The sequence below is a fragment of the Macaca nemestrina genome, chromosome 5, assembly GCF_043159975.1.
Source record: "Macaca nemestrina isolate mMacNem1 chromosome 5, mMacNem.hap1, whole genome shotgun sequence".
NCBI classification, from domain to species: Eukaryota; Metazoa; Chordata; class Mammalia; order Primates; family Cercopithecidae; genus Macaca; species Macaca nemestrina.
This window is the reverse complement of record NC_092129.1, coordinates 23,487,669-23,512,555: the sequence shown is the minus strand read 5'-3', so window position 1 is coordinate 23,512,555 and position 24,887 is coordinate 23,487,669. Positions and strand designations below refer to the sequence as shown.

The 24,887-nt window shown below is 39.6% G+C and overlaps 1 protein-coding gene across 5 annotated transcripts in view; it reads left to right on the top strand.

The window, feature by feature from the left end:
• Positions 1–2,439: 2,439 nt before the first annotated feature.
• The window catches only part of LOC105465507 (minichromosome maintenance 9 homologous recombination repair factor), a 126,057-nt gene continuing 103,609 nt past the window's right edge, over positions 2,440–24,887 (top strand). For 2 of the 5 annotated variants that reach the window (XM_071096366.1, XM_011713958.3), the window contains exons 1-6: positions 2,440–2,706; positions 5,550–5,868; positions 13,173–13,489; positions 15,387–15,468; positions 19,709–19,909; positions 24,017–24,142. In XM_071096366.1, coding sequence (XP_070952467.1) covers positions 5,565–5,868; positions 13,173–13,489; positions 15,387–15,468; positions 19,709–19,909; positions 24,017–24,142 — 1,030 coding nt within the window. In that variant the 5' untranslated portion in view covers positions 2,440–2,706; positions 5,550–5,564. Of the gene's footprint in view, positions 2,707–3,115; positions 3,268–5,549; positions 5,869–13,172; positions 13,490–15,386; positions 15,469–19,708; positions 19,910–24,016; positions 24,143–24,887 lie in introns of those variants that run through there. The other 3 variants (XM_071096365.1, XM_011713957.3, XM_071096364.1) reach the window with 2 other exon arrangements.

Genomic DNA, 24,887 nt, shown 5'->3' with positions numbered 1-24,887 from the left:
AAAAGGCCTCCAGAATAGGAAGGAAGTAAAACTGTCTTTATTTATAGATAGCAAATCCTGAATATATAGAAAATCTAGCAAAATCCACAAAAAAAGCTGCTAGAACTCATAAGTGGTTTTACAAAATGGCAAGTACAAGATTAATATTAAAAAATCAATTATACCAGCCTGGGCAACATAGTGAGACCCTATCTCTACAAAAATACCAAAATATTAGCCAGGTGTGGTGGCGCACACCTATAATTCCAATGTATTAGTCTGTTTTTGCACTGCTATAAACTAACTGAGACTGGGCAATTTATGACAAAAAGAGGTTTAATTGACTCACAGTTCTGCAGGCTTAATAGAAAGCATGACTAGGAGGCTTCAGGAAACATATTCATGGCAGAAGACAAAGGGGAAGCAAGCACATCTTACCATGGCAGAGCAGGAGAGAGAGAATGAGTGAGGGAGAAGTGCCAGACACTTTCAAAAAACCCAATCTCATGAGAACTGACTATCACAAGAATAGCGAGGGGGAAGTTTGCCCCATGATTCAATCACCTCCCACCAGACTCCTGGGGATTACAATTTAAGGTGAGATTTGGGTGGAGACACACAGTCAAACCATATCACCCAGCTACTCAGGGGGCTGAGGCAGGAGGATTGCTTGAACCTGGGAGACAGAGGTTGCAGTGGGCCACGATCACACCATTGCACGCAAGCCTGAGCAACAGAGCAAGAACCTGTAACAACAACAACAACAACAACAACAGCAGCAACAAAAACAAAACCCCCAATCATATTTTTACATACTATCTGACATAGTTGGAGTATTTCTCCCTTCCAAATCTCATCTTAATATCGGATCCCAAGTGTGGGGCCTAGTTGGGGGTGTCTGGGTCACAGGGGCAGATCCTTCAGGAAAACTTAGTGCTGCCACTGCATAATGAGTGAGTTCTCACTCTGTTAGTTGCCTCCAGAGCTGACTGTTGAAAAGAGCCTGACTACTACCTCCCCTTTCTCTTGCTTCTCCTCTGGCCATGTGATCTGCACAGGCAGCCTCCCCTTCACTGAGTGGAAGCAGCCTGAAGGCCTCACCAGAAGCAGCCTGCAAGAGCGTAAGCCAAATGAACCTCTTTTATTTGTAAAGTATTCAGTCTCAGGCATTCCTTTTTAGCAACTCAGACTAAGACACTATCAAAGAAAACGGAAAATTGAAAATTGAAAATGTCATTTACATAATATCAAGAAGTATATGTTCCTCCCATCCTTAGATTTATGGATAAATCTGACATAGGGTGATATGGTTTGGCTGTGTCCCTGCCCAAATCTCATTTTGAACTGTAGTTACCATAATCCCCAGGTGTCCTGGGAGGGAGCCGGTGGGAGGTAACTGAATCATGGGGGTGGCTATTCCCCTGCTGTCCTCTGATAGTGAGATCTCACAAGATCTGATGGTTTTATAAGGGGCTTTTCCCTCTTTGCTCCGCACTTCTCCTTCCTGCAGCCCTGAAAAGAAGGACGTTTGCTTCCGCTTCTGCCATGATTTTAAGTTTCCTGAAGCCTCCCCAGCCATGCTGAACTGTAAGTCAATTAAACGTCTTTCCTTTATAAATTACCCAGTCTCAGGTATGTCTTTATCAGCAGTGTGAGAATGGACTATACACGGCTAGACCTGACAAAAGATCAAAACATTTGCTGAGTGAAGTAACAACGAAATAAATGAAGAAGCTTACTTTGTTTAAGGGTCATAACTAAATATTGTTAACATGTAAATTATTCTCATATGGACCTATAGACGAAATGTGACTCCAATCACAATCGCAACTTTTTAAAGTGACAAGCCGATTTTAGTAGTCATATGAAAACCCAAGGGATTAGATGAACAAAAACATTTTTGAAAAAGAACAACGTTTGGAGGCCAAACACGATCTGATTTTAAGATTCTTATGAATCTACAGGAATCAAGACAATGTGGTATTTTTGTAGAGAGAAATAGAATAAATTGTAGGAACAGAATACAAAGTCTAAGAATAGACCCACAACTGATGCTTTAGGGACAATTGATTTTTAACATAGGTGCAAAAGCTATTCAGGGAGAAAAAGAAAGCTCTCTGAACAAATGACGCTATTCATATGCAAAAAAATGACCTAAGATCCATACTTGCCCCACAAAGAGAAATTAGCTCTAATTAGATCACAGACCTCAATATAAAACCTAAAATTCTAAAACTTGTGTCAGAAAATACAGAAGAGATCCTCTGTGTCCTTGGGTTAGGCAAATTCCTCGGACAGACAAAAAACAAATCCTAAGATCCAATCTGAGCCGCCGCACAGCCCTGCTCTCTCCACTCAGCCTGAAGTCACCGCTCGGGTCCCGCCCCTCTCCCCACCCGGGACCCTCCTGGCCCCGCCCCAATCCGCCCGCTCCGCCCCGCCCCGCTGTCTCGTCTCCACCCGGAAGAGCCGCCGGGGCAGGGAAGTTGAGGCGGTGCGCGGCTCGGCGTCGGTCGGGAGCGCAGGCCAGGCAGAGCCGCAGGCGCTAGGCCGCCCGACAGAGCCCGCGCGTCCCCGTAGCGGGTGGCGCCTCGAGCGGCCACGCGCACGCGCGCACCCCGCCCCACCAGCCTTCTAGCGCCAGAGACGAACCCGCCACCTGGCTGGAGCTCTCTGGGCCCCTCGGCCTCGGGAGCAGCGCGTCCCCGGCGACTTCTGGCACAACCAGTAAGTGATAGCCGCCTCTTCCTTTCGCGGTTATGTTTTTCTCCAGTTCGTCCCAAGTCTCGTTCACGTTTCATTACTTCAAAAACTATTCAACTCCGGGACCGGACAGGCACGGGAGCTGCCGGAGAGAAGAGCCCGGGAAGTGTCAGAGACTACCAACGTGTCGTGGGGCAGGGGTTGCGCGCAGAGACCCTCTGAATTAGAAAGTTTGGAAAGCATGCCTCCAAAACCGAGCGACTCCACGTTTGCCAGGTGCCCCTGGGGCAGCCCAGCGGCGGGGAGAAGGCGCGAAATGGCGCGCTCCCGCAGTGAGAGGGGCGGAGGGAGTGGGGCGGGGCCGAGGGCGCGCGTCCGGCCAGCCCGCGCGCAGGGGGCGGGGCTCCCGGCAGGTGCAGGCGGGCGGGGCGGGGCTGCAGCGATTCCGGAGACAACTGGGGAATGTCAGTGCAGTTAGGCACTCTCTTCTTTTCGACGCTTCGCTGTGATCAAGAGGACAAAGTAAAGCAAATGATTGTATTTTGACCCCAAATATTCAATAAGAAAAGGAAAGAGAACGTGAAGGTTGTGAAATGACCCTTCCCAAAACAAAAATTGCCTCCCGTGTGTATCTGGGTGGGTAGTAGGTGCGTTGAGTTAGCAAACTGCTTGTAGCACAGTTAATTAGACAGTTTTGCGTAGATGTTGAAAGGGAATGAAGAACGATGGTCCATACAACCATAGAAATGCTGGCCTAACTAGGCAAAATTTAATCTAACGTTAAAATTTTAATTTGAACGTTGAATTCTGCTGCTGCCCTTTTCCTGCCTTGTGTGGAGCTGTTTTTCAAATTGCTAAATTTGTGGCTCTAAACTTAATATGCTTTAATAAAATCATAGTGATTCTCTTGTAGCCACTCTTGGGAGTCCAGATTTTCTTTTTTCTTTTTTTTTTTTTTTTTTTGCAAAGTCCACATTGTGGAAATATTCCTTCCCAAGTACTTTTTCTGTTTTACACTTGGCTGAATTTATATTGCTTAACCAAAAACAAATTACCGTGGAGGCCATAATTTATTTTCACTCATTGTCTTGGATATACATTTACTCATTCTTACTCTCACCCTGGCCTCCTATAGTTGTCAGGATTCTTGACCTAACTTGTATATACTTCTTACACCTTTCACACCTTGCGGAATAGCAGGTTCTCAGAGAAAGCAAAATATAGCAGACAGCGTGTATAACACATACTTTGGATGATAAACTGCGAACTTTATAGCAATCTCCTTTAATATTCGTATTTGTAGAGCCCAGTACAATAAATGTTGGACAAATGAAATAAGTCAAATTTAAGTACACACCTCTTCTCCAGTGCTCAATTTCTTTCCAAACCAAGTAAGTGTTTCTTATTTGGACAGATTGTTTGTAACTGTCCAGTTACCTGGGATCGTCACCTTATTTAAATTTAACCTCCCTCTCCTTTGTGCTCCTATTCATATTGCATTTTTGACCACTGATAAGAGCACTGTTTCATTTTATTTGTCCCTTGGATCTCTGAGGACATAGAGAACCTTTTACTGTACTTTTCGTTTGCCAGCATAGTGCCTTGTACATGGTAGATATTAGGAAATGGACGTTGAATTGGGTTTATACATGTGTAATTTGTTATCTGTCTGTATACATGGAAATAGAATGGGGGTAGGTGCTTTTTATCTGTAGATACATACTTTTTAATGGAGTGCCAGGGGATTGAGTTAAAGTAATGGTATATGCTGTATTTATTTTCAATAATACTTTTTTATTATTTGAAGACTCAGTGTTTTTTTTCCTTCCTATGTTTATCTGTTTTCTTTACATTGTTGACAGCTGTTTCTGCAGAACCCAGTAGATTTCCTAGGGTAAGAAAGAGAAAGAAGGAAACAAATTCACTTCCAAATATGAATTTCTAAAGACAGTCTGTTAATTATTCATGTCAGAACTGGCTGTCAATTTGATTAATGGTATGTGTTTCTGTTACATAGCAGAATACACATGAGTGTGTGTGTATAACTAAAGAGAGAGAGTGAGAGAGCACAAAAGAATGATACTGTGTTCATATAAATAAATCCTAGAACCAGGACTCTTGCAAAGAACTCCACTGTTACTGACTTAAGCCAAAAGATATGTTTCAGATTTTATACTTGAGAGCAAATGTGTGAGTATGGAATGTGGCCTCTTACATATATTATGTAAAATAAATACAATTATATGTCATTTAATGGTTGGGATACATTCTGAGAAATTTGTCATCAGGTGATTTTGTCCTTGTGTGAACATCATAGAGTATGTTTACACAAATGTAGATGGTACAGCCTACTACACACCTAGGCTATATGGCATAGCCTATTGCTCTTAGGCTGCAAACCTGTACATCATATTATTATACCAAATACTGTACGCAGTTGTAACACAATGGTATTTACGTATCTAAACGGAGAAAAGGTACAATAAGGATACAGTATTATAATCTTATGAGACCACTTTTGTAAGTACAGTCCGGAAATGTTACTAGGTGCAGGCCTGTATATTAATGCAGGGTTAATATGAAGGAAATTTTGGGAAAAGATATGGGAAATGCTTTGAACTATTTCTGATTTTGATAATCAGTACCAACATAGTTCTTTGACTTACATTTGACTTCACTCATTTTTAAAGTACATGTACTGTGACTGTAACAGATAATTCAGATTTCATTAAGATTTGAATTCAGATATTATTTTGTGATAATAGTATGACCCAAAGCCAGTGTGATTTATAACCAATCGTTTTTGTTAAATTGTGTGTACATCTTGAATATCAAATATATAATATGATCCTTTTTTTTTTCTTTAGTTACCTAGATTCAAGATGAATAGCGATCAAGTTACGCTGGTTGGTCAAGTGTTTGAGTCATATGTTTCGGAATACCATAAGAATGATATTCTTCTAATCTTGAAGGAAAGGGATGAAGATGCTCATTACCCAGTTGTGGTTAATGCCATGACTCTGTTTGAGACCAACATGGAAATCGGGGAATATTTCAACATGTTCCCCAATGAAGTGCTTACAGTTTTTGACAGTGCACTGCGAAGGTCAGCCTTGACAATTCTCCAGTCCCTTTCTCAGTCTGAGGGTGTTTCCATGAAACAGAATCTTCATGCGAGGATATCAGGTAAATCACTTAAGGATTTTACTGTCTTGCTATCTTCTAGAAAGACTTTGAGAAAATATACTAGATTGAGAACATTAAGAAATAATTGATATTTATACTTAAAATATGTATCTGTTATGTAGTTGATGGTCACTTCTTTTAGAGCAGAATAATAATTGTGTTCTGTGGGCATGAAGTATGAGTCATGCCCACTGAGGGTAGAGAGAATGTGTGGAGACAGCAGTATTCTTGTGTGTCTATATATTTCCATATCTGTGTATAAAATGGTAATTCAAAACAGCTTTATGAGCTTTTATGGTTACTAACAATAAAATAACTGGTAATACAAAGAATTAGAAAAGTGATAGATCTTGTCCAGAGATCTTCAAAACTGTTTTAGGAAATTAGTTATTTTTATATATCAGTATTAGCATTTTGCTGTCTACCTACCAGTTACTCAATACATTTTTGTTGAATGCATGACAGATTAAGGATTTTAATTGTTAAGAAACTGCAGCAGAGCAATCAGCAGCTTGTGGTGGCAAAGCTGTGTCCTTGAATTCCTGCCTCTAGGAGTTCTTGCCCCTCACTTTCTGTTTTAAAAGTGATTTTTTAGCAGGATGGATAGAGTTGAATTAAGAATTTTAGAAAAAAGTGACACTATAGTGTAACAATTTTTATTTAGTTCATTGCATGGGAATAATTTCTTGGAAGGCATGGTGTGGTGAAAGAGAAGAACTGGATTTAAAGGCTACATGCCTAACCTGGGAAACTTAGTAAGTTGTTTTATCTCACTGAGCCTCAGTTTCTCAAATGCAAACCACTTCTAGAGTCCCTGTCAACCCCCCAATTAAAACAAAATTTAAATATGCCATTATTGTATAATTTAATAAAGGCTGGTACAGCTTCATTCTATTTACGTGAAAGAAAGATTTGGTAAAATTAAAAGCAGGTCCAGAATATTGAGGGCAGTCTGTTATTAAGCTGGAGAACATACACACCCTTTTGTTTAAAAATAAATATTTACTGGCCGGGTGCGGTGGCTCACGCCTGTAATCCCAGCACTTTGGGAGGCAGAGGCAGGCGGATCACGAGGTCAGGAGATTGAGACCATCCTGGCTAACAAGGTGAAACCCTGTCTCTACTAAAAATACAAAAAATTAGCCGGGCGCAGTGGCAGGTGCCTGTAGTCCCAGCTACTCAGAAGGCTGAGGCAGGAGAATGGTGTGAACCTGGGAGGCGGAGCTTGCAATGAGCCAAGATTGCGCCACTGCACTCCAGCCTGGGTGACAGAGCAAGACTCCGTCTCAAAAAAAAAAAAATAAATAAATAAATAAATAAATATTTACCTTATAATACATTTGAGAAGAGTGGTGATTTATAATCAATAAGGATGCTTCCCCAGTTCCAAAAAGGTTTGGAGTCACTATAGTAGAACTTCTTGGAGGCGAGTTAAGATTCCCAAAAAGACCAAATACTTAATTCAAATGAAAAATATTATCTGCAGTTACACTTGCTAGGATAAATTATGAAGATTATTAATCATTATGCAACAGGGTACTAGATAATCTCTTGATGGGATCAAGTAAAAGGGTCCCCCCCAGCCCTGACTTTTTTTTAAAATTAGAGATGGAATCTCACTCTGTTGCCCAGGCTGGTATTAAACTCCCAAACTCAAGTGATCTTCCTGCTTAGGCCTCCCAAAGTATTGGGATTATAGGTGTGAGCCATCATACCTGGCCAATGTTTCCTTTTAATAAGTTTGCAAAAGGATTATTAAGGGGGACTTTAGTTAATGTTGTTGAAATGGTATTTAGGAAATAGTTTTAGGCTGCCATTATTTTCAGATACCTTTCCATGCTCAGTTTAAGTAGTACAATCCTGTCTGCCTAAGTGACCCTCTTAATTTCAGGTGAATTTAGCTTATTTTTTCAATTCTCTGAAAAAGTAAGTTACAAATTATGTTACCACTAAACAAAACATCAGTAGGCATTTGCTAGGATCTTGGGAAACCAAAAGGAATATAGTTTTTACTTCCTTTAAAAAACTCAGGGCTGTATGGCAGACAGCTATACAGTCAAATATTTGCCAGATGGTATATGCATGCCTACAGATATATGCGTGTATATATATATATTAAGCATTATTATATGGGAGCTTAATGGAAACTTTTATGTGTGATGCATGTCTCACTCAAGATATGTTTTTTTGTTTGTTTTTTTTTTGAGACAGGGTCTCGCTCTGTTGTCCAAGCTGGAGTCTAGTGGCACAATCTGGGCTTACTGAAACCTCCGCCTCCTGGGTTCAGGCGATCCTCCTGCCTCAGCCTCCCAAGTAGCTGGGATTACAGGCACGTGCCACCACGCCCAGCTAATTTTTGTATTTTTGATAGAGACAGAGTTTTGCCATGTTGCTCAGGCTGGTCTTGAACTCCTGGCCTCAGGTGATCCACCCACCTCAGCCCCCCAAAGTACTGGGATTGCAGGCATGAACCATGGTGCCCAGCCAGAATTAATGTTTAAAGAGTGCTTGCTATATGCCAAATAATATTCTAAGAAACTTTACATGTATGAATTCTTTTTTTTTTTTTTTTTGAAACAGGTTCTCACTCTGTTGCCCAGGCTGGAATGCAGTTGCACAAGAATCATAGCTCACTGCAGTCTCTAATTTCTGGGCTCAAGTGATCCTCCCACCTCAACCTCCTGGGTAGCTGGGATTACAGGCATGTGCCACCATGCTCAGCTATTTAAAATTTTTTTTTTCTTTATTTGGTAGAGGTGGGGTCTCTGTGTTGCTCAGGCTGGTCTTGAACTCCTAGCCTCAAGTGATCCTTCTGCTTCAGCTTCCCAAAGTACTGGGATTATAGGTGTAAGCTGTGAATTCTTCTAGTCTTCTTATTACCCTATGTAATAGGTTCTGTTGTTATTTTATAGACGAGAAATCTGAGAGGTTACAACTTGGCCAAGGTCACACAGCTAGTAAGTGACAGAGTTGTGACTCAAACCTCAGCATTCTAGCTCGAGTCTGTATTCTTTGTTTTTTTGAGACAGAGTCTCGCTCTGTTGACCAAGCTGGAGTGCACAGGTGCAATCTTGGCTCACGGCAACCTCTGCCTCCCAGGTTCAAGCAATTCTCCTGCCTTGGCCTTCCGAGTAGCTGGGATTACAGGCATGTGCCACCACACCCACAAAAATACTAATTTTTGTGTTTTTAGTAGAGACGGGGTTTCAGCATGTTGGCCAGGCTGGTTTCGAACTCCGGACCTCAGGTCATCCACCCACCTTGGCCTCCCCAAATGCTGGGATTACAAGCATGAGCCACTGTGCCTGGCCTAAGTCTGTATTCTTAACCACTGCATTGCTTCTTAGTGTGGGCATTTTTGAGGAGCAGAGTGAAGAGGAGAGCACTAAGACAAAGGGAGCACTGTATGTGAAAAAGTGCACAGAAGTCTTGATAAAACAGGAGGCCAGTCACAAAAGGCCCTGTAGTCCAGGCCAGATTTGGTTCCTTATTCTTAGATCTGTGGCAAGCCATGGAAGGGTAAAAGCAAAGAAGATTTGGCCTTCATTATGTATTGCTCGGGTTACTCTAGAAGCAGTGGGGCATATGGTGTTTTATTCTTCCATTCTAAGATGCTATTTACAGTAAGAAACACTATCAAAGATAGCTTTCTAGGAATAAAACTACAATAAAATTACACATAACTTTGTTTTTAAACCAGAATTTGTTTTAAGCCAAAAATAAAAAGTGTCTGTCTATACAGTTTATATTATATAAGACTTCATTGATACATCACTTCTTCACATTGAAAATCCAAAGACTTGACTTTTCTTTCTTTTTTTTTTTTTTTTTGAGACAGAGTTTTGCTCTTGTTGCCCAATCTGGAGTGCAGGGGCACGATCTCAGCTCACTGCAACCTCTGCCTCCCAGGTTCAAGTGATTCTCTTGCCTCAGCCTCCTGAGTAGCTGGGATTACAGGCATGCACCACCACACCTGGCTAATTTTTTGTATTTTTAGTAGAGATGGGGTTTCTTCATGTTGGTCAGGCTGGTCTCAAACTCCCGACCTCAGGTGATCCACCCACCTCAGCCTCCCAAAGTGCTGGGATTACAGGCATAAGCCACCACATCTGGCCAAAAATCCAAAGACTTTTCTAAATTATGCTAGGCAGTCTGTAGTCTTATTGGGCATTCTTCAGTTATGCATAACATTAGAGTAACACCACATTTTGTAATGTGGTTCTCTTGATCTTAATTTTCCTTGTTTTAATATATTGACTTTATAATTTAAACTGAACAATCAATTTGCATCTGAAGCAGAACTGAGATGAGGGGACTAGAAATGGGAGGCAAAAATGATATTTTTTTACGGCCAAGGAAGAGAAAATGAATAATTCAGAAACCCAAAGAATTTTTGTTTAAGTAAGTTTTCTTAACCTATTTTTTTCTATTCTCCTTTTTATCTTCCTTATCTTCTTAGAAGTAATTGTTGGTACATTCTGTTTATATTTCGAGAAGCGAATTGGATTAATTATCATATATCCCACTTGAGTATCCTTCTGTATATGTACAATAGAGAGCACTTAGTGACTGTTTGCAAACGTAAAAATAAAATTATTTTTAAAAATTATTTTAATAACCATGTGACCCAGCAATTCTACTCCTTAAGTGTATGCCCAAAATAATCGAAAACCGTTCAAACAAGAATTTGCATACAAATGTTTGTAGTAGCATTATTCATAATAGCCAAAAAGTGGAAACAATCTAAATGTCCATGAGCTAATAAATGAATAACCAAAATATGGTATATCTAAACAGTGGAATATTATTTAGTCATAAAAAGGAATGAAGTACTGCATATGTTACAACAGGAATGAATCTTGAAAACATTATTCTAAGTAAATGAAGCCAGATTCAAAAGACCACATATTGTATGATTTTGTTCAGATATCCCTGACTTACAGTTGTTTGACTTTATGAGTATGTGAAAATGATTCAGTAGAAACCATACTGTGAGCACCCATAAATTATTCTGTTTGTCACTTTTAGTATAGTATTCAAAAATAACATGAAAAATTCAACCCTTAATTATAAAATAGGGCTTGTGTTAGATGATTTTGCCCAACTGTAGGCTAATGCTAGTATTCTGAGTACATTGAAGGTTGGCTAGGTAGGCTAAGCAGTGATGTTCAGTGGGTTAGGTGTGCTAAATGCACTTTCAACTTACAACATTTTCAATTTACATTGGGTTTATTGAGATGTTACCCCATGGTAAGTCACGGAGCATCTATGTGTGAAATTTCCAGAATAGGTAAATTCACGAAGATCAAAAGTAGATCAGTGGTTGCCAGCAGCTAGGGTTACAAATGGGGAGTGACTGCTACTGGGTACAGGATTTCTTTTTGAAATTACGAAAATGTTCTGAAATTAATGGTGATGGTTGTACAATATTGTGAATATACGAATTACCACTGAATTATATACTTTATAGGGTAAATTTTGTGGTATGTGAATTATATCTTGCTTTCTTTTAAGTATTCATATATTTTTTAAAGTATTTATGTGGGGGGCAAAATAAATGTAACTGATAATCTATAAGCAGTGTTAAGATGTATTATAACATACATTCCAGTTAAGGCCAGGTAAACAAGAGAGATAGATCTCTGGGCTGTTTCTTGTTTTTTAGCATTCCAGGATATGAACCAAAAGTGTGACTCCCTTAATGGCAAAATGTGATGCAATCTGAATTAATGTAAATAATGAATATGTTCATTAGAAAATGGGCAAGTCAGTCTTGGAAGCATAGAAAAAGGAGTCATGGGGCAAGTGTTGGCAATGGCCACCTTGTTTGTCTATACAGTCTACGATGTATTGAGAGAGAGTTTCAGCCAACCAACAGAAAAAATTCAAGTTTGTCTGTAGACTTGTAACAGTAGGTTATCATAGCCTGGCACCTTAAACATTCAGTTACTCTAACTAATTTGCTTTTTCCCCTCATACTTCCTAAACTACCTTCTGATTGGCTTTCAGAATAGATGTATCAACCAGGAGAAAATATGCTGACCATAGAAACTTAAAAGTATAATGATTCCTATTATGGCATTTCTCATGGGCTAGACAGTCTGATAGATGGGTCTTCAGTAGGCATACTTACCTGGTTTTGAACCACTAAATACTGAGGACAAGGCAGGAGACATGAACCAGCATAACAGACACTATTCCAATAAACTTGTTAGGAAGTAGCCTTTAATCATCATAGCCAGCATCTTTGCACCCCAATGGTGCATTGTAGCCAAACATGATAAAGAGGGAATTTCCACATAAGATTTTCCTCCTCCCCTCCCCTCCCCTCTTTGCTTCTCTTTTTCTCTTTCTTTTTCCTTTCTCCCTCCCCCTCTTTTTTTTTGGGGGGGGGGCAGGGTCTCGCTGTGTTCCCCAAACTGGAGTTCAGTGGCATGACCATGGTTACTGTAGCCTTGACCCCCTGGGCTCAAGGGATCCTCCCACCTCAGCCTTACCATGTTGCTGGGACTATAGGCAATGCACCACCATGCCTAGCCGATTTTTTAATTTTTTGTAGGGATGGGGTCCCACTATGTTGCCCAGGCTAGTCTTGAACTCCTGGGCCCCAGCAGTTCTCCTACCTCGGCTTCCCAAGTGTCAGCCACTTTGCCCAGACTGAATAAGAATTTTCTTTGGCATTTTGCACCTTTTCTGTTGCCTGTTTTTTAGTGTTGAAAAACATGAGGCTTTTATAGGATAAGGTGATGCTGTGGGTAAACCGCTAGGTAAGTCAGGGCTCAAAAACACTGTCATATGTATGTATTAATAAATTCTGAATCTGACTTAAAAAAAAGTAACTTTCTAGCACTGTGGAACTCTTTGGTCGTCATGCTACCATCTCTTTATCAGTCAGCTTTGTGGTTTACTAAAAGAGTCATCAGTTGATTTTATGTGTGGCAAGCGGCAATATATTTTTTGTTAAATGCCATTAAAATTATATACTTTAGATCCTACTGAGATAACCCTCTTGTGAGAATAAGTCCTTTTTAAAATCCTGGTTATTATAGCATCACAGCTACATGCCTTAAAACCTAGTCTGCTCATTGTGCAGTATCTGGATTAAAAAATACTGATAACTGTTATTTGAAACAATTCTTTATATTTTCTTAATAGAGATGATGATCTAATTTTTTCTTAGTAAAACACAATCATTTTTTTCCCTGAAATTAAAATTTATCTTTCAGGAAACAGGAGAAGAATATATCCCTTGGAGTCAAATCTCAAGATTGAAGTTGATGCTGTTTTTTTGTTTTCTCCATCAGGTTTGCCTGTCTGTCCTGAGCTGGTGAGGGAACACATACCTAAAACCAAGGATGTGGGACACTTTTTATCTGTCACTGGGACAGTGATTCGAACAAGTCTGGTGAAGGTTCTGGAGTTTGAGCGGGATTACATGTGTACCAAATGCAAGCATGTGTTTGTGGTCAAGGCTGACTTTGAGCAGTATTACACCTTTTGCCGGCCATCCTCGTGTCCCAGCTTGGAGAGCTGTGATTCCTCTAAATTCACTTGCCTCTCAGGCTTGTCTTCATCTCCAACCAGGTGCAGAGATTACCAGGAAATCAAAATTCAGGAACAGGTAAATGATCACATAAATGAGATAAATAACAAATTTGAAGAAGTGTTTTTCAGCTTTGGGCACATTGATAGGATTAGGGAACACAGAATGGATACAAATGGACTTGTGTTACCACTTTGTCGAAGATCAAGCTTGAAACTCTTCCACATATATCTGAATATAGTCTTTAGAAACCATGCAATCATCATCCTTTTTAGGTAGAGCATTGACAAGACAGTTGTGAAATGACTTAATTATGTTAAAATTAAAGAAGTGAATATTTAAGAAGTCTACCCTAGCTGTTCTTAGCTGAAGAATAGAAGAAAATTAATGTTCTTAACTAAGGGATAGAAGATTAATTAATGCTTAAATTGTTAAACATTGGAGTGGCCAGGCATGGTGGCTTGTGCTTATAATCGCAGCTACTCAGGAAGCTGAGGCAGGAAGATCACTTGAGCCAAGGAATTCTGGGCAGCAGTGAGCTATGGATCGTGTCTCTGTGCTCCAGCCTGGTTGACAGAGCAAGACTCTGTCTCTGAAAAAAAAAAAATCAAATCACATTGGAGTGAACAGGATTTGGAGTTTGGATCGACCCTCTGTTATTTGCTGTGCTAAATGAAGTATTTGTAAACACTCTTTAACAAGTGAGAGTGAGCCTGATTTTCATTTGCTTGCAGCTTAAACACAAAAGTTTATTCTTACCTAAAATAATTAAGAGATAGGCAGTTCAAGGTTAGTTCATTGTCGAGAACTCAGACTCCTGTTTTTCTATTCAACCATTCTTCTTTCTTTCTCTCTTTCTTTTCTTTCTTTTTTCTTTTCTTTCCTTTCTTTCTCGCCTTCCTTCCTTCCTTCTTTCCTTCCTTCCTTCCTTCCTTCCTTCCTTCCTTCCTTCCTTCCTTCCTTCCGTCCGTCCGTCCGTCCGTCCTTCCTTCCTTCCTTCCTTCCTTATTTCTTTTTCTTTTTCTGAGTTTCGCTGTTGTTGCCCAGGCTGGAGTGCAATGGTGTGATCTTGAGTCACTGCAACCTCTACCTCCGGGGTTCGAGCATTTCTCCTGTCTCAGCCTCCCGAATAGCTGGGATTACAGGCGTGTGCCACTTTGCCTGGCTAATTCTGTATTTTTAATAGAGACAGGGTTTTGTGATGTTGGTCAGGCTGGTCTCACAACCCCTAACCTCAGGTGATCCACCCACCTCGGCCTCCCGAAGTGCTGGGATTACAGATAAGCCACCACACCCGGCCTCAACCATTCTTAATACATGGCTTCTCTTCTGATGATTGGCTGTGGGCCAGGATGCTGGCTACAACTCCATCACATGTGTGTTGTAGTCAGAGAACAAAAGGCAAAGTTGCCTACCACCTAACCAATTCTCCACTTCAGCAGTCTCCTTGCAAGTCTCTTGCATTGTCTGCTTATGATATCTCATTACTCAAAGTTCCATCATATGACTATATCTATGTTCAATGTTCAAGGGAACCTGGGAAATAAAGTCGTTGTATTAGGCACATGTCCACATGAAATAAAACTAGGGTTCTGTTACTAAGGAGTAATCATAGGAACTGGGTGATTTGTCCCAGGTCTTTTGATTAGTGATCAGGAAAGAAATACCCCTCTTTTCTAGATAAAGTTAACTTTGTTATTAAATTTAGTAGTTGTAGCATACTTTTACTTTGACCATCTGCAAGGCAGATTATATAGATTATATTTGGAGATATTTTCCATATTTGTATTTTATTTAGTGAATTCTTAAATTGATAGTAGACATAATTTTCAAGAAAAATTACTTAAATCCCCATTATAATTAAATTGAATGATATACCAGAGAAATAGAAATAGTAATTTCAAGTACTGCTAGACTTCTGGATACTTAACATGTATTTAAGCATACTCAGAATCTGTTTTCTTTTCTTTGCTAGGTTCAAAGGCTGTCTGTTGGAAGTATTCCACGATCTATGAAGGTTATTCTGGAAGATGACTTAGTGGATAGTTGCAAATCTGGTAAGAATGAATTTTTTTTTAGCTTGTGTAGTGGGTCCTAAACTATTGATTAGGAAAAGCCACTTTTTATCTTCCCAAGATCACAGGCAAGGGAAATGTAGGGCTTTAATTGCTCACCTTGAGAATAGAAACTGGCATGCAGGTAGGAAGTGATAGCAGGAAGAGAGCTGAGCTAGACCTGTACAACAGCAGCTAGTCCAGGTGCTTGTTTTATGAATGAAGAACCTGACTCGCCTAAGGTCACTTAGAGAGTTATGTGGCATAACTGGAACATGAATCCAGAACCACTGATGTCTAATTTAAGGCTCTTTTCAGTGCACTATAGCTTAACAGCAGGAACTTTAAAAAAATGTAGTGGATTCAGTGGGCATTTTTATAAAATGAATTAGAGAATGCGACTCTGAGATGCTGCTGCATGTCTTATTGGTGCCTAGAAGAAAGGACATCATTCCTGTCTGCTCTGTGCTGGTGACACCATGATAGGAGTCACCGATTTTGGTCTGCTGTCTTCTGAGGGTCCTCAATGTTTTCATTGGCTGATCACCTGAATTGGGAGGGAACTTGAAACCCATACTCAATGAATAGCTATACATGTTTAGCATGGAGAAGCCTGAGGAAGGACATGACAGCCAACTTTCAATAGTTAGAAGACTGTCACATAGAAATAGAATTGTAATTACAGAAGATGCTACTGGGTTTCAGTGGGATAAGCCACAAGGAGGTAGATTTCGACTCAATACCTAATAATTAGAGGTGTCTGACATGGGCCTTGGATGGTGATGAGTTCTTTTTCTCATAGATAGTCAAACACAGCATATACTGTACATTGTTAGGGATTTAGGCCTTACAATGGCAGTTGATCTGGATAATCTATAATGTTCCAGGCAATTTAAAGACTTTCTGAGCCTCAGAACTGTTCTGGAAATCTGAGAGCTCCAAAAGCCTGATTGTTCCAGTGTCACTCTGAGTTTATGTTTTACTCTTTAGGCCAACCAGACTAGTCCTAAGCTCTCCTTTGTCCCTCTCAACTCATTGTATTCCCTTTCCTCACTGGGGAGACTAAGAAGAAATCAAACTTAAAAATATTTGTGGAAGGGTGATGTTTTAGTCATTTTGGGCTGTTAGTCCATTCTTGTGTTGCTATAAAGAAATACCTGAGACTGGGCAATTTATAAAGAAAAGAGGTTTAATTGGCTCACAGTTCCACAGGCTGTACAGGAAGCATGGTGCAGACATAGGCTCAGCTTCTTCTGAGGCCTCAGGAAGTTTACGATCATGGCAGAAAGGAGAGGGGGAGTAGGCATGTCATATGGGGAAAGCAGGAGAGACAGTGGGGAGGGAAGAGGTTTCACACACATTTAAATGAATAGAGCTCATTCGAACTCAGAGTGAGGGCTCCTTTATCACCAAAAGGACGGCCCAAGCCATTCATGAGGGATCCACCTGCATGATCCAGACACCTCCTACCAGGCCTCACCTCCAATACTGGGGATTGTATCTCAACATGAGATTTGAGTGGGGACAAATATCCGAACTATATCAGACTGCTCTAACAGATCACCATAGACTGGGTAGCTTCAACAACAAACATTTATTTCTCACAGTTTTGGAGGCTGGAGGTTGGAGATCAGGGTGCCAGTGTGTTCGGATTCTGGTGAGGGACCTCTTCTAGGGTGCAGATAGCTGACGTATATTAATGTACAATTGTCTAAATAGTATACTAATGAGATAACAGCTTTGATTATGGATTTCCTGCTAAGCAACCCCAGAATATGTCAGAATACCTTGCTCACATAGGACTAGATTTTAACCTAAATCTGTAATATCTATCTCAGCAAAGCAGTTCTTATATAAGCTCAGGCTGAACATGTAGCTATCCTTCAATTGAGAATAAGATCTTTTCATGCAGTTCATCTAAATTGAATTATTTCTGTACTGGAAATATGTCTTAAGTTGTTTTTCTTTCAAATGTCATTAATAATGAAGGATGGAGAGAAGCAATCTATCAATAGCTATTTTTTCATATATCCTTAGCTATAAACCTCTGTGGGAATCAAAAAACATAAATAGTATATAATCCTTGCCCTTCAGGAATTTACGATCTAGTTAGGGACCCCACTTCGGCATGTGCAGAGTAATGAAGTTGGAGGTTTTGTGCTGGTAAATGACAGTGCAGCAGGAGAACCGACAGATGGGTCTGACTGGGAATGGCTACAGTAGTAAAGATGCCACAGATTATGTAGGGGCACAGAGAGATTGGATTGTAGAAAACTAAGAATTTTAGCTTCCCGAGAACAACGTTGCTTATAACATTACTTTTGAAAAATACAGAAGTTTAAGGTGAATATCTGTTGCCTTGGACTATCATGTATACCTCACAATTGTTCTGGTGATTATATGAATCTTCCATTCAGTAAGTATTTGAGTAAGGAAAACACATATATATAGAAGGGCCTTTAAGGGTATTAATTACTTTACAAATGTAAGGTAGGTTTAGTATAAGAAGAGCTAATATTTATTGAGCAATTACTGTGTTCTAGATATTGCATTAATTTATGTACATTATCCAATCTAATTCTCACTGTAGTACTATGATGTTAATATAATCATTCACATTTTGTGGGTCAAGAAACAGGCTTAGGTAGGGTAGGTAATTTGCCCAAGGTCACGTAGCATGCGAGCAGTGGAGCTGGGATTTAAATCCAAATCTCATGAGGTCAGTACTCTTGGCCATGCTTCAGTGCTCTATGTTTTCCACATAATAACCGCTTATTGACGTTAGATTATTACTTATGGGTCATATATCTAAACGTTAAGTTCCTCATTTAACTGGTTTAGAAACAACCTAAACATAATCCATTAAAATGACCATCACAGAGAATTGTTCCATGTGCTTATGTAAAGTTATCCCCAATCATTTTTACCTAGAAATATGGGGTCAGACAATATAGTAAATGATCATCATTCCTGATTGGGTTTGAAAATCATTAAGTAGTGGCTTAGGAAAGATCTTGGAAACTTGTAAAGCACTTGCTTAATGTGTTTGTAACCATTTAGTATGAAGTTACCTTGAACTAGAAATGTGCCTCTATTCTGTGAATTGGCACCACCAGTTCCATGCATTTAGCATTTTCCTTTAGGAAATCAAAAACTATGCAGATTACTCATTGAAATTTAGAGAGTAAAAGGCATTTTTCATCAGCACATATCATATACTTGGCACAAAGGCTTGGAAATGAAGAATTGCCTGTTAGTTCTGAGACAGTGTTTATTATGCAAAATATAAATACCAGGATTGGGTTTGGGGCATGTCCAATACCCTGTGTTCAACAAGATTAAAATTTGGGGGGATCAGGATTATGATTTTTTTCATGTTTGTTTTTGGCCCACTTTCTCCAGTACCAAAATATCGAATGCCAAACATTTGTATATACTTGTTAACTGATGCATTGCATTGTATGTTGTAATAAGTACAGATGGCAATGTTAGGCGAGTGTGCCTATAAACTACCCAGGGCCTCGTCGGAAAATCTATAAAAGTTGCTTCTGCCTACCAGGAATGGTGGGAGAGTTTCCTCAAGTAGGAGAGAACCATCAACAAGGAGCAAGCAGGATTGTATCCTGTGCTTTCATACTTTGTGGGAAGGAGCTTTGAAGTAGAATGGGTATTTATTCATTTCTTAGTTCATTGTTTCTTTGGTTCATTAAAAAAGATGAGGGTCAGTGAGTAGAATATTAACAAATGAGTTAAGTAAAAATGAACGTGTAAGAAACCCAAGCTACCTGCCAGTCATCACAAGGTTGTCTCTTTTCCTGACTCCAAATTACAGTTTATTTAACTTTCTGGCTGCAGTTCCCACATCTCTTCTCTAAATGAGAGCTAAATGGTTAGAGACTCAGAGGATGAACATTTCACCCAATGTAACTATGATGAATGAATCATCCAGTAAACTATTTTCCCAGTGAAAAGTAATGATTTGGTATGATTATCATGTAGCAGGTTATGAAAAATAGGAAATACTGACTTCAGCTTTTCACTTTACAGATACAAATGACTGTGGGGGACAAAAGTCAATAATCTGGGGTGTTATTCTGCCCCTAAATTGTTTTCTGGATGAGTGTACACATTGTAAACTCTAGTAAGGGAGTGATTTATTTCTAATGTCTGGTCCTTTGTCATTTTGAGTCTGTGCTCAGCATGCAGGATGCTACCACTGGACTCACTTGGTGCTTTTTCCTAGGTGATGACCTCACTATTTATGGGGTTGTAATGCAACGGTGGAAGCCCTTTCAGCAAGATGTGCGCTGTGAAGTGGAGATAGTCCTGAAAGCAAATTACATCCAAGTAAATAATGAGCAGTCCTCAGGGATTGTCATGGATGAGGAGGTCCGAAAGGAATTTGAAGATTTTTGGGAATACTATAAGAGTGATCCCTTTGCAGGTTTGTGTTTAAGGGCTAAAACTGATTATTAATGGTATTACATGCAGTGGTTAAATATGATGTCTGTGATTTGACAGTCTTATATGCCGCATAACTCGATGGCTGAGTTTAAAGGGTAGGATTAGTGAGTACCTCTAGCTCTAGTCTCCTTTTGAAGCCCTTTTCTGCCATACTCTTCTATTTAGCAAATTGCCTGGAGATATTCCACTTCTAACTATTATTTTAAACACCTCATACACTGCCAAACAATTTCAGAGTTTCCTATCATATCAATTAAAAATATAGTTCTTTAAAAGACAAAACTCTTCCTATTATGAACCCTCATCCAATTAAAGCCATTTTTCTCTTTGATGTATTTTCCATAATAAAGATAACTTTACCCTATTTTGGCTGGAGATTTTAAAATAGGGAATAACTAGGAAAAAGATGAGAGATAGAAGATGCAGACAATAAGCTTTGTCATCACAAGCAAAAATTTGGACTGTGACATTCAGGTATAATTACAAAGAATAAAACATCACAGCCATTGGGCTTGTAGTGTATTTTATTGATAAATCCCGAGTGTATAAAGTGCCAGTTAAATCTTCAAGTGCCTGTTTTCATTTCTCCATAGAGACATCTTCTGAGAAAAAGAAACTGAAGCCAGGAATAGACATTTCTAATAACACTCCCCTCAAATCTAAGAGAGATTGATTACCTTATTCTTAAATCACATGCTATATTAGATAGGTATTATTTTAAAAAATAAGGCTTCTGGCTGGGTGTGGTGGCTCATGCCTATAATCCCAGCACTTGGAGAGGCCAAGGCGGGTGGGTCACTTGAGGTCAGGAGTTTGAGACCAGCCTGGCCAACATGGTGAAACCCTGTCTCTACTAAAAATACAAAAATTAGCCAGGTGTGGTGGCGTGCACCTCTAGTCCCAGCAACTTATGTGACTGAGACAGGAGAATTGCTTGAGCCTGGGAGGCAGAGGTTGCAGTGAGCCAAGATCACGCCACTGCACTCCAGCCTGGGTGACAGAGCGAGACTCTGTCTCAAAAAAATAAAAAATAATAATAATAATAATAATAATAATAAGGCTTCCATTTCCCTAAATAGGAACAGTTTGCTTTTATTTTATGGGATTTTATTTTTGTGTGCGTAAGTGTGTAGCACATTAGTAGCTCCTGTTCTTTTATCTGATCTGTATAGAAAGAAGCAAATGTTCTCTACATTATAAATTTATGAAGCAGGCACTTTAAGAATCATATATTTTTAAATGATTTTTAAAATTAAAATGCTTTCCTTTTTTTTTTTTTTTTTTTTTAAAGTAGATGAGGTTCTCACTATGCTATATTTCCGAGGCTGGTCTTGAACTCCTAGGCTCAAGTGATCCTCACACCTCCATCTCCCAAAGTGCTGAGTTTATACTGTGCCCAGCCTGAACAGCCTGAAAATGGTTTCTTAGGATTCTATCCTTATAAAAATTTGTAACTCTTCCTTGGACCACTGTTATTTATTTATTACAGTGTCTCAGCTCAGTTCTACCTCTTAACAATGAAGGGAAGGCCATCATATGGTACTGTAACTAGATCTTCAAACGTGCTTTGTGCTGGCAATTAATCTGTCTTGTTTTAATTAGGCTACTGTTTCATGAGCCATTTATTGGATAAAAGGCAGAAGTAAATATAATAATCTTGTGAGAAATATATAAGTAGGAAGATAGCAAGAAAATGAAGCAATATTTCTCTTGTTAGTATGAATGAATTCTCTCTTAGTTTCCTATGGACCAGCACCAGTGCACTGTATTCCTCCATTTCAGAGTGTTGGTGAGTGTGTTGGAGGGAGGAGAGGTGAAGTTGGGAAGGTGTATCCAACAGAACATCTTCATTTTGCCAGTCTAAAGCTGGAGAATGCTTCGCTGCTCAGCACTTGAAGGTTGACTTGCTTAAGACCTGATCCTGTGGGTACTGACTAGAATGAACCTAGGGGCCTTATTCTGATCTGCTGTGACCTGAGGGATTCCTTGACCCTGGTGCTTAGATGTTAGATAGAAACCCAGATGTAAGGGTTGGAGTGTTTTGGGCCATCTGAACCCACTTTGGGGGTGACTGACGTATCTTTACTTCTGAAATTACTGAGGGCCTACTAAGTTCTCTTCATTGAGATGACTGAGGACCACACAAGAGTAGATAACTAGGCCTTTGCCACACTATTGACATGGTCTAGAACTAGAAATTTGGGAGGGAGGTGAGGATGGGGAAGGTATTGGTGCTAATGCATTTTCTTCCATGATACAGCCATGAGAGCTTCTGCTGCCATGATCCAAGGAATCAAGCTTTTCAACTTAGACAACAAATTTAGGATAATGGCCCTTCCTTTTTGCTTCTCTCTGGGACCCCAGTCCTACCTTTGTAGTCTTTTGTGTTGACTACAGCGTGAGGAAATCTTTAGATCAGAAAGATGCACAAGTAATACAGGTAATAAAATAGCTAACAGTTACAGTTAAGTAGTTCTCACTATATGCCAGTTATTATTTATCTGTTGTACACTTATCAACTCCCTTAATCCTCAACAATTCTGTCTTGATACCATTATAATCTCCATTTTACAGATAAGAAATGGAGGCAGAGGTTAAGAAGCTTGCCCAAGGTCAGACAGTTGGTCATTAATAGCACTGGGATTTGTATCCAAACATGACACCAGAGCCTGTCCACTTACCACAGGGATATGCTTCCCATCTGCATGTTACTCAGTAAAATTGGCTCTAAGTTTTGGCTTATGTAACTCTCAGATCAATTTGCCTACTCTTGAACCTGTTTGTTGGGGCTATTTCTTCTTTCCTTCCTTGTGTAATCACTAGATTCTGGTCACAATTTACCTACCTGCTGTCAAGTCTTACCTGCTTGGATTCCTGACCTTTTCTCTAGGCTTTCTACTTCGAAACAGGGAGGGATTCCTTTGGCAAATAGTGAACTTTCTGGATTTACTAAATCTTCTGGTTCCTTTTTTACTAAAAGATTTTCTTTCTTCACCATTTCTGCCATCGCAGGCCACATCATCATAGATTAGTTGCCACTGAATCAATGTTGATTCATTACAAAAAGTAGCCTTTATGTATAGGGCTATAAGTCGTGGAAAGGCTCAGGAATGGCTTGTTGGAATTCCATAGGTTGATTAGGCCAATGACTGAATGAAATACCTGCTTTATTCATGGAAGAGAAAGGCAGATTCTCAGATTTGGTGCATTATTTCTGAAAACAGAACCCCAGACAGTGATACTCTTTTATTTAAAGCACATGATCAGAGGAATTCAAGATCTCATGCTTACACTGCTAGGGTTGGGGTGTGCAGTGATTTTCTCAATGCCTCGATGCCCCTGTTACTTTGTTCCAGATGAAACAGAATTTACCAGAATGCTCAGAGCAAATGCTGAATTGACTTGGAGGGTGGATTTTTTTACTTATTTCTTCTTCTACCTTTGGAGAAGCTTCATGAGCTCCAGCTACCTCTGTATTTAAAGATTACTGACTTGTATGATCTGACTCATTATTTCTGAGATTGAATGCCTTCCTTTTATTTAGGCAGTGGAGTAATTTTACTGAAATTACCACATAGAAAGTACATACAGTGGCTCATACCACTCATAAGTGCTGGGTGGTAATCCCAGCACTTTGGGAGGCCAGTAGGAAAGGATCGCTTGAGACTGGGGGTGAGACCATCCTGGGCAACATGAGACCACGTTGCTCCAAAAAAAAAAAAAAAAAAAAAAAAAAAAAAATTAGCTGGGCATGGTTCTGTATAGCTGCCATCCCAACTACTTAAGAGGCTGAGGCAGAAGGATTGGTTGAGCCCAGGAGTTTGAGGCTGCAATGAGCTATGATCACGCCACTGCACTCCAGCCTCGGTGACAGAGTGAGACCCTGTCTCAAAAAAATAGGACATTTTGAACCAAAACAAAGTTATTTCCTCCTTTAATCCTGTTAGTCATTTGGAATTGGACCTCCTGATCATTTCACATAATAGAGTATATTTAAATGAGGATGGTCAGATAGGAAAGGAAAGGAAATTTCAGTTGGGGTTTCTTGAAAATTATTGCTGATTTCTGATCTTTCTGCTTTTCCTAGGAAGGAATGTAATATTGGCTAGCTTGTGCCCTCAAGTGTTTGGAATGTATCTAGTAAAGCTTGCTGTGGCCATGGTGCTGGCTGGTGGGATTCAAAGGACTGATACGACAGGAACACGGGTCAGAGGTTAGTACCTATTTAGAAATTTTGAGTAATATTGACACATGGAGAGAAGCTAGAACTTTTTCTTTCCTGAATAAAAACTGCTTGTTGGGTTTTATTTTCCAATTGTAATCTTATAAAGCTGACAGTTGTCTGAATATCTCATACTTAGTCTAGCATCTATATATTGGAAGCTACTTTATAGAGTTCCAGAAAGACTGAAAGAAGTTACATTTTTCTATGGCATATACTTTTGCTATAGCCTATAAGAATGCCACAAAATAAAATTGTTTCTATTACTGTGTTTTTTGTTGGATCCCCGGTCTGTTTTCAAAAGGAAAAAGATTAGAAATAGTGCATTTTAATGTCTCCAGTCAGTGTCTCTCCATCTGTGGCTGTCACTGTGTTTCTCTTAGACTGCTGCTTTCAGTCATCTGCCTGCTGATTCCCCTTCTGCTGGTAGATAGCAAATGTGCCATCTGCCATGGGGTGCTGCTGCAGGTCACACCTTCAAGAAAAGATTACTCTTAAGTGTATAATTATGTCCAGATGGCAGAAAGCTCTTTTGCAGCTAACACACTTAACCAGAGTCTGGCATACGGGTTATTATGTCCCCGTATGTGGGCCATAATAACCAAAAATTAAACCAAAAGACTAAAAGGACATTATTATAAATCAGGCTGTTAGTAGAGACTCGAAAACCATATAGTACAGTGTAGAATAGTAAGTATAAGGTGTACTTATATGTTTTGATCACCTACTGTTTTGC